The sequence below is a fragment of the Triticum urartu genome, chromosome 6A (genome assembly GCF_056163025.1).
Source record: "Triticum urartu cultivar PI428250 chromosome 6A, HENAU_Tu73, whole genome shotgun sequence".
In the NCBI taxonomy this organism is placed as follows: Eukaryota; Viridiplantae; Streptophyta; class Magnoliopsida; order Poales; family Poaceae; genus Triticum; species Triticum urartu.
The window spans coordinates 507,974,027-507,984,231 of NC_141878.1; the positions used below are offsets into that span (position 1 = coordinate 507,974,027).

The 10,205-nt window shown below is 56.0% G+C and overlaps 1 protein-coding gene across 1 annotated transcript; it reads right to left on the reverse strand.

The window, feature by feature from the left end:
• Nucleotides 1–6,857: 6,857 nt before the first annotated feature.
• Nucleotides 6,858–8,553, reverse strand: LOC125512484 (protein trichome birefringence-like 20). The gene is made up of 2 exons (XM_048677576.2): nt 7,982–8,553; nt 6,858–7,871 (listed from the first exon to the last, which is right to left on the reverse strand). Exons 1-2 carry the CDS (start codon nt 8,453–8,455, stop codon nt 7,110–7,112), a joined length of 1,236 nt encoding a protein of 411 aa, XP_048533533.1. The 5' UTR covers nt 8,456–8,553; the 3' UTR covers nt 6,858–7,109.
• Between the last annotated feature and the right edge of the window lie 1,652 nt (nt 8,554–10,205).

Sequence of the window (10,205 nt, forward strand, 5' to 3'; positions counted from 1 at the left end):
AATTTTTGGTGATGCAGAAGTATATGAACACTTCCCTCTACGCGGATTGCTCTTGCGTGTCTACGATTGTGGCCGGCGGCCTTCGGGGGCTAGCCAAGCCGCCAAATCTTGCGTCGAGGCCTCTTACAGGTCTAGAAGTGTGGTGGCGGGTGCCAACACCCGGCACGTGTCCTCGGAGTGTGACCCCCTTCACGGACGGCGCCGCCGCCGGCACCTGGAGGGGGGTAACGGCCGCGTCGGGTCGACACGGAGGGAATCTTGCGGTGGGTTTGGCCCGGACCTTCTTCCGAAGTGTTCCTATGGGCTGACCTACCACAACCGGGTGGAGAGGTCCATTGGTCAAAGCCCGTCCTGCGCAAGTGAAAGGGTTAGATCTCCTAGTCAACTCCTGCAGGGTTTGGCAGGACGGGGGCCTTGGGGGGTAGCAATGCCACTGGAGCATCACGCAGGGCCCTCATACATGCCTTAAGGTGTGGTGGTATGTCTGAAGAGGTAGCACGCGGCTCCGGGGTGTGGCCCCCCTCACGGACGACGATGACACGATATAGTAAACATTCTGCGGTAACGGTGCGGCGTGAATATTATTGAATATTCTCAGAGCATGATAAAATCATGATTTTCTTACACGGCATGGGAACATGTGATATAGGAAGGATGGTAATTTTTCATAATTTTTGGTGATGCAGAAGTATCTGAACACTTCCTTCTACGCGGATTGCTCTTGCGTGTCTACGAATGTGGCCGGCGGCCTCCGGGGGCTAGCCATGCCGCCAAATCTTGCGTCGGGGCCTCTTACACATCAAGAAGTGTGGTGGCGGGTGCCAACACCCGGCACGCGTCTCCGGAGTGTGACCCCTTCACGGACGGCGCCGCTGCCGGCACCTGGAGGAGGGTAATGGCCGCGTCGGGTCGACACGGAGGGAATCTTGCGGTGGGTTTGGCCCGGACCTTGTTCCGATGTGTTCCTATGAACTGACCTCCCACAACCGGGTGGAGAGGTCCGTTGGTCAAAGCCCGTGCGACGAAAGTCAAAGGGTTAGATCTCCTGGTCAACTGCAGCAGGGTTTGGCGGGACGTGGGCCTTGGGGGGTAGCAATGCCACCGGACTATCGCGCGGGGCCCTCATACATGCCTTAAGGGGTGGTGGCATGTCTGAAGAGATAGCACGCGACTCCAGGGTGTGGCCCCCCTCACGGACGATGATGACACTGTATAATAAATGTTATGCGGCAACGGTGCGGCGTGAATATTATTGAATACTTTGAGCGCAATAAAATCATGATTTTCTTACACCACGTGGGCACATGTGATATAGTACGGATGGTAATTTTTCATAATTTCTGGTGATGCAGAAGTATCTGAACACTTCCCTCTACGCGGATTGCTCTTGCGTGCTTACGATTGTGGCCGGCGGCCTTCGGGGGCTAGCCAAGCCGCCAAATCTTGCGTCGGGGCCTCTTACAGGTCTAGAAGTGTGGTGGCGGCTGCCAACACCCGGCACGCGTCTGCGGAGTGTGACCCCCTTCACGGACGGCGCCGCCGCCGGCACCTGGAGGAGGGTAACGGCCGCGTCGGGTCGACACTGAGGGAATCTTGGGGTGGGTTTGGCCCGGACCTTGTTCCGAAGTGTTCTTATGAGCTGACCTACCACAACCGGGTGGAGAGGTCCGTTGGTCAAAGCCCGTCTAGTGAAAGTCAAAGGGTTAGATCTCCTAGTCAACTCCTGCAGGGTTTGGCAGGACGGGGGCCTTGGGGGTAGCAATGCCACCGGAGCATCACGCGGGGCCCTCATACATGCCTTAAGGCGTAGTGGCATGTCTGAAGAGATAGCACGCGGCTCCGGGGTGTGGCCCCCCTTACGGAAGACGATGACACGGTATAGTAAACGTTCTGCGGTAACGGTGCGGCGTGAATATTATTGAATACTTTGAGCGCGATAAAATCATGATTTTCTTACACGGCGTGGGAACATGTGATATAGGACGTATGGTAATTTTCATAATTTTTGGTGATGCAGAAATATCTGAACACTTCCCTCTACGTGGGTTGCTTTTGTGTGTCTACGATTGTGGCCGGCGGCCTTCGGGGGCTAGCCAAGCTGCCAAATCTTGCGACGAGGCCTCTTACAGGTCTAGAAGTGTGGTGGCGGGTGCCAACACCCAGCACGCGTCTGCGGAGTGTGACCCCCTTCACGGACGGCGCCGCCGCCGGCACCTGGAGGGGGGTAACGGCCGCGTCGGGTCGACACTGAGGGAATCTTGCGGTGGGTTTGGCCCGGACCTTGTTCCGGAGTGTTCCTATGAGCTGACCTACCACAACCGGGTGGAGAGGTCCGTTGGTCAAAGCCCGTCTGGTGAAAGTCAAAGGGTTAGATCTCCTAGTCAACTCCTGTAGGGTTTGGCAGGACGGAGGCCTTGGGGGGTAGCAATGCCACCGGAGCATCACGCGGGGCCCTCATACATGCCTTAAGGTGTGGTGGCATGTCTGAAGAGATAGCACGCGGCTCCGGGGTGTGGCCCCCCTCACGGAAGACGATGACACGGTATAGTAAACGTTCTGCGGTAACGGTGCGGCCTGAATATTATTAAATACTTTGAGCGCGATAAAATCATGATTTTGTTACACCGCGTGGGCACATGTGATATAGGATGGATGGTAATTTTTCATAATTTTTGGTGATGGAGAAGTATATGAACACTTCCCTCTACGCGGATTGCTCTTGCGTGTCTGCGATTGTGGCCGGCGGCCTTCGGGGGCTAGCCAAGCCGCCAAATCTTGCATCGAGGCCTCTTACAGGTCTAGAAGTGTGGTGGCGGGTGCCAACACCCGGCACGTGTCCTCGGAGTGTGAGCCCCTTCACGGACGGTGCCGCCGCCGGCACCTAGAGGGGGGTAACGGCCGCGTCGGGTCGACACTGAGGGAACCTTGCGGTGGGTTTGGCCCAGACCTTCTTCCGAAGTGTTCCTATGGGCTGACCTACCACAACCGGGTGGAGAGGTCCATTGGTCAAAGCCCGTCCGGCGAAAGTGAAAGGGTTAGATCTCCTAGTCAACTCCTGCAGGGTTTGGCAGGACGGGGGCCTTGGGGGGTAGCAATGCCACTGGAGCATCACGCGGGGCCCTCATACATGCCTTAAGGTGTGGTGGCATGTCTGAAGAGGTAGCACGCGGCTCTGGGGTGTGGCCCCCCTCACGGACGACGATGACACGGTATAGTAAACATTCTGTGGTAACGGTGTGGCGTGAATATTATTGAATATTCTTAGAGCACGATAAAATCATGATTTTCTTACATGGCGTGGGAACATGTGATATAGGAAGGATGGTAATTTTTCATAATTTTTGGTGATGCAGAAGTATCTGAACACTTCCTTCTACGCGGATTGCTCTTGCGTGTCTACGAATGTGGCCGGCGGCCTCCGGGGGCTAGCCATGCCGCCAAATCTTGCATCGGGGCCTCTTACATGTCAAGAAGTGTGGGGGCGGGTGCCAACACCCGGCACGCGTCTCCGGAGTGTGACCCCTTCACGGACGGCGCCGCTGCCAGCACCTGGAGGGGGGTAACGGCCGCGTCGGGTCGACACGGAGGGAATCTTGTGGTGGGTTTGGCCCGGACCTTGTTCCGAAGTTTTCCTATGAGCTGACCTACCACAACCGGGTGGAGAGGTCCGTTGGTCAAAGCCCGTCCGACGAAACTCAAAGGGTTAGATCTCCTGGTCAACTGCAGCAGGGTTTGGCGGGACGTGGGCCTTGGGGGGTAGCAATGCCACCGGAGCATCGCGCGGGGCCCTCATACATGCCTTAAGGTGTGGTGGCATGTATGAAGAGACAGCACGCGACTCCGGGGTGTGGCCCCCCTCACGGACGATGATGACACGGTATAGTAAACGTTATGCGGCAACGGTGCGGCGTGAATATTATTGAATACTTTGAGCGCGATAAAATCATGATTTTCTTACACCGCGTGGGCACATGTGATATAGTACGAATGGTAATTTTTCATAATTTCTGGTGATGCAGAAGTATCTAAACACTTCCCTCTACGCGGATTGCTCTTGCGTGCTTACGATTGTGGCCGGCGGCCTTCGGGGGCTGGCCAAGCCGCCAAATCTTGCGTCGGGGCCTTTTACAGGTCTAGAAGTGTGGTGGCGGGTGCCAACACCCGGCACGCGTCTGCGGAGTGTGGCCCCCTTCACGGACGGCGCCGCCGCCGGCACCTGGAGGGGGGTAACGGCCGCGTCGGGTCGACACTGAGGGAATCTTGCGATGGGTTTGGCCCGGACCTTGTTCCGAAGTGTTCCTATGAGCTGACCTACCACAACCGGGTGGAGAGGTCCGTTGGTCAAAGCCCGTCTGGTGAAAGTCAAAGGGTTAGATCTCCTAGTCAACTCCTGCAGGGTTTGGCAGGACGGGGGCCTTGGGGGGTAGCAATGCCACCGGAGCATCACGCGGGGCCCTCATACATGCCTTAAGGTGTGTTGGCATGTCTGAAGAGATAGCACGCGGCTCCGGGGTGTGGCCCCCCTCACGGAATATGATGACACGGTATAGTAAACGTTCTGCGGTAACGGTGCGGCGTGAATATTATTGAATACTTTGAGCGCGATAAAATCATGATTTTCTTACACGGCGGGGGAACATGTGATATAGGACGTATGGTAATTTTTCATAATTTTTGGTGATGCAGAAATATCTGAACACTTCCCTCTACGCGGGTTGCTTTTGTGTGTCTATGATTGTGGCCGGCGGCCTTCGGGGGCTAGCCAAGCCGCCAAATCTTGCGACGAGGCCTCTTACAGGTCTAGAAGTGTGGTGGCGGGTGCCAACACCCGGCACGCGTCTGCGGAGTGTGACCCCCTTCACGGACGGCACCGCCGCCGGCACCTGGAGGGGGGTAACGGCCGCGTCGGGTCGACACTGAGGGAATCTTGCGGTGGGTTTGGCCCGGACCTTGTTCCGAAGTGTTCCTATGAGCTGACCTACCACAACCGGGTGGAGAGGTCCGTTGGTCAAAGCCCGTCTGGTGAAAGTCAAAGGGTTAGATCTCCTAGTCAACTCCTGTAGGGTTTGGCAGGACGGGGGCCTTGGGGGTAGCAATGCCACCGGAGCATCACGCGGGGCCCTCATACATGCCTTAAGGTGTGGTGGCATGTCTGAAGAGATAGCACGCGGCTCCGGGGTGTGGCCCCCCTCACGGAAGACGATGACACGGTATAGTAAACGTTCTGCGGTAACGGTGCGGCGTGAATATTATTGAATACTTTGAGCGCGATAAAATCATGATTTTCTTACACGGCGTGGGAACATGTGATATAGGATGTATGGTAATTTTTCATAATTTTTGGTGATGCAGAAATATCTGAACACTTCCCTCTACGCGGGTTGCTTTTGTGTGTCTATGATTGTGACTGGCGGCCTTCGGGGGCTAGCCAAGCCTCCAAATCTTGCGACGAGGCCTCTTACAGGTCTAGAAGTGTGGTGGTGGGTGCCAACACCCGGCACGCGTCTTCGGAGTGTGACCCCTTCACGGACGGCGCCGCCGCCGGCACCTGGAGGGGGGAAACGACCGTGTTGGGTCGACACTGAGGGAATCTTGCAGTGGGTTCGGCCCGGACCTTGTTCCAAAGTGTTCCTATGAGCTGACCTACCACAACCGGGTGGAGAGGTCCATTAGTCAAAGCCAGTCCGACGAAAGTCAAAGGGTTAGTTCTCCTGGTCAACCGCTCCAGGGTTTGGCAGGACGGGTGCCTTGGGGGGTAGCAATGCCACCGGAGCATCGCGCGGGGCCCTCATACATGCCATAAGTTGTTTTGGTGGCATGTTTGAGGAGGGAGCACACGACTCCGGGTGTGGCCCCCCTCACAGACAGCGATGACATGGTATAATAATCGTTCTGCGGTAACGGTGCGGCGTGAATATTATTGAACACTCAGAGCACGATAAAATCATGATTTTCTTACACGGCGTGGGCACATGTGATATAGGATGTATGGTATTTTTTCATAATTTTTGGTGATGCAGAAGTATATGAACAATTCCCTCTATGCGGATTGATCTTCGCGTGTCTATGATTGTGACCTGCGGCTTCCGGGGGCTAGCCATGCCGCCAAATCCGCCAAATCTTACGCTGGGGCCTCTTAGACGTCCAGTAGTGTGCTGGCGGGTATGCTAGGGTGTCGAAAGAGTCATGAAAATATTAAAGTGGCGTTAAATTAAGAATTTTACAAATAAGACCCATGAAAACTAGTCGACAGACAATAGGTTAGAATAATAATACTAATTAAGTAGTAAATATAAATGCAATGAAAACCATCTTAAACTAATTTCGCACAAATGTTACGTGGTGCAAAAAATCCATAAATATGTTAGCCTAGTGCTTTCATCGGGCATACGGCTTATATGTCCTAGAAGCCGAGTGCCTTATTCGGGCACACAGCTTATATGTCATATAAGCCGAGTGCTTGCTCCAGACACACGGCTTATAGGTTGCTCCGTGACGGCGCCGTCAACCACTGCCATTGCAGACACGTGGCAGATGTCTTTGCCGAGTGTGTGTTGTAAGCTGGGTGCCTTTTCACGTAGATACCGTGTGTTTCATATAAGCCGTGAGCTTTTCTGCGGTACTCGGTTCATAGATGACCATAAGCCGAGTTCCTCTTATTTACCGGGTGTTTTTTTCTCCAGACTCGGCTTGGAGAAGCATAAGCCGGGTGCCCGAAAAAAAGCACACGGCTTATATGCCAACACACGGGAAACCGGGATTTTCCTGTAGTGTAGACTAGGTTTTGTCGCTTTTGTTTAATATAAAATATGTCGAACATGTAATGAAAGTGCTTCAGTGTAGATGAAAATCTTCCGGTTTGCATATAATTTGTCCATTTTGTTGAAATATGGTTTCAAATGTAAGCGGCCTTGATTGATGACCGGGCTCCCGCATCAGTGTCCACATACTGATGTGATCAATCTACGGACGGATTCCGTGTCCGTTTAGGGGTGGAGATGCCCTAACACTACATAAAACACATGCATGTGCATTGTAACACGCTGCATCCAAATCCATTCCGTTTGTGCAACTACAATTAGGACGAAGAAAAATTAGCAGGATGCCAATCATGTCAGCAAATGGAGCAGCACCTCGCTCCAAGCGTCGACGGGGCCGGGCAAGCACCAGTGCACGCAGTCGATGCCGAAGCCGACCTTCTCGTGCGGCCAGTGCCCGTACTGTCCGGGGTGCGCGTCGCCCCTCATCTGCATCATCTCGCTCACGTCCATCAGCACGAACCGCCCCTCCGAGGCCGCCACCGCCGACGCGGCCCGGAACTCCTCCACCTGCGCGACGTGAAACGCAGCCTCGGTCTCCGGTAGGCTGGTCTCGTTGCTCCGCATGGGCCCCGTCCTCAGGCAGTTTCCTCCGTCGTCCCACTTCCCGTTCTCGTAGTGCGGGGGCGCCACCGTCCGGACGACCACCCGGCCGCGGAACCCGGCGAGCGCCCGGAGCGCGGTCCGGAACGACGCGCGCACCGCGTAGTGCGGGGCCACGGCGGTGGCGTTGTGCTTGGCCTCGCAGCTGTCGACGTTGGCGCAGCCGAGGAGGCGGCCGCCCTCGTAGAGCACGGTGGGGCGGGTGAACCACTTGGCGCCGTTGAGGACGACGTAGTCGTAGCCGGCGACGTCGCGGCTCCACTCCGGGTCCGGCTCGTCCAGGTACAAGTTCTGCGGGTCCATGAACTTCTGCCCGCCGGCGTGCGTCACGTTCCACCGCACCAGGAACGGCGTCCAGAACACGCACACCGTGAAGTCGTGCTCCCGGTAATGGTACTTGCGCGTGCAGTGCACGCAGTCCTTGGGCTCGATCTCCCTCGGGTGCTCCACCTGCATGCACATGCGCGCGCCGGGCGGTAACCGAGAAATCAACACACGCGATCGAGCGAGCTCAAGATGGCAACGCAACGGTGATCGATCTAGTGGAAGTGGGCATGTACCTCGGCGAGCAGGCACATGAGCGACTGCATGTGGTTGCGCGCGACGGAGTCCCCGACGAAGGCCATGGACTTGCCGCGGACGAGGCGGAGGAAGGCCGCCGCGTCGAAGCGGGGGAGGTCGCAGCCGTGGGGCTGCCACCGCCACCGGATGATGGACTCGATCCCGGGCTTGCCGTACATCATGCAGTCCTGCCGGGCGTCGATCAGCGGGCACGTCGCGTTGGTGTAGTAGGGCGCGACCGGGTCGGGCACCCATTCGCCCCTCGCCACGTCGCACGCCAGTCCGGCGTTGCCATCGCTCGCGCGGGATCCCGTCGTGGCAGAGGAGTAGGCCGGGGTGGCGGACACGCCGACGAGCAACTGCTCGGTGTAGGGCGACGAGTAGTTGGACGCCGTGAAGGCGACGAGCAGGAGGATGAGGAGCAGCCCGCTGGTGGAAGCTGCCCTCCGGACGGCCTGGTTGTTGTGTTTCATTGCGTCCCAGGCTCACAGGAGGCAGATTCAGTTGATGGCTTCATTCTTGTAGGTCTCACGGCTCTCACCGGAGATATGGAATAATTTGCAATGCTGTCTCGCCGGACGAACATGTGCCACTTGATGGAAGCACGTACCTGACTACTTATGAAAGTCAACACTTGTACTTCTTTTCCCCTGACTAACGACGTGCTCTCCCCACCGAGATAGCCATCCGTCTTTCCTGAATAATAATGCAACAGAGCATCTCTAATAAAATATGTAGACGAAAAATACCTGACTTCTATATCTTCAAAGTCCAAAAACACTTCTCCAATAGAAATTGCAGGTGAAAAAAAATCACATCTCTGTTTCCCGAATATGTAAAATACGACACCTCGCCTAGAGATGTAAAAATGGCAGCCGCGCGCCAACCGCTAACCGCCTTGCATTTCATTTCTCTCCCCCCATTCCCCTTCCTCCCGGCCGCCGTCCGCACCGCCGCCGCCTCCCGACATCAAACCACGCCACGCCGCCGCCCCAAGCCACCTCCGGCCCCTCCTCCCGCTGCCTCGATCCCCACTGCCGCCGCCCCGCCTCCCGCTGCCTCGATCCCCACTGCCACCGCCCCCCGATTCGCCACCCCGCCTCCTCCAGCACTCCACCGCACTCCTCCACTGCCGATCTGCCTCCCCTTGCCCCAATCTGCCCCCGCCGCCGCCCCGACATGCCTTCGGATCCGCTCCGCCTCCGCCGCCCCGACTCTACTCCGGCCTCACTCTGCCTCCCGCCGCCGCCTCGATCCCCACTGTCACCGCCCGATCCCCACTAACGCCACCCAGTCGTCGCCACCTCGTCGTCGCGATGCCGCCGAAGAAGGTCCCAAAGAGCAAGACAAGGTTCTTCGGCGTGCCAGCGAAGCCGTTTGACCACTTTGGTGTCGAGTTCTCCGACGCCGGTCGTTGCTTCTGGCTCGGCACCTACCCCACCGTCCACGAGGCCGCGCGTGCCTACGGCGTGGCGGTGTGGCATACTGGAAGGCTAAAGGTCCAACTAATCCCCGGGTGGTTTTGGTAATTCATAACAACATATATCTCATTGAACTAATATCCATTCAAGTAAAAGATTTCGGGAAGTTCAATGATTGGCATGGCAAGGACTAGTGATTGTCGACCCCCTTCAAAATGCAGAGGACATGGATTGGCAAAAGCTCAAGACCCTACTTTTTTGGTTAAGTCATCCAAGATCACATTGAGTCCATAGGAAAGCCAATACTATTAAAAAGGGGTGAGGTTTTGATTATGAACTATTTGCTCAAGTGCTTAGTGTTATTGCTCCAAAACCCTCAACCACTTTCTCTATCCAAACATGTCCAAAACCCTACATTTCGACTCGGCCCCACCGAAACTTCCCTATCCTGACCCACCGAGTTCATCTGGACGCGGCCACAGCCAAACCCTAACAAATCGGATCCACTGATATGGATCTTGGTCTCACCGAGATGGCCTTGCCAACTCTCTGAAACCTGGTGGAATTATTTCGGTCCTACCAAGTTTGCGATCGGTGCCACCGAGATGTTTTGCCAACTTTCTGTTGCCTTATTGCTTCATTTCGGTCCTACCGAGTTGATGCAATCAGTGCCACTGAAACGAGGTTTGCCCTAACCATTGCACATCGGCCCATCTGAGTTGTTTCTGATCGGTGCCACCGAGGTTTGCCCTAACTATGAATATTTTACACAGGGTGGTGCCACCGAGATTTCTGACCGGTG

Bases quoted from the DNA above. Each gene is read 5' to 3' on its own strand.
- LOC125512484 (XM_048677576.2), bottom strand. From the start codon at position 8,455: ATGAAACACAACAACCAGGCCGTCCGGAGGGCAGCTTCCACCAGCGGG. The intron at 7,872-7,981 runs GTACATGCCCAC...ATGTGCATGCAG, and splicing joins TCATGTGCCTGCTCGCCGAG to GTGGAGCACCCGAGGGAGAT.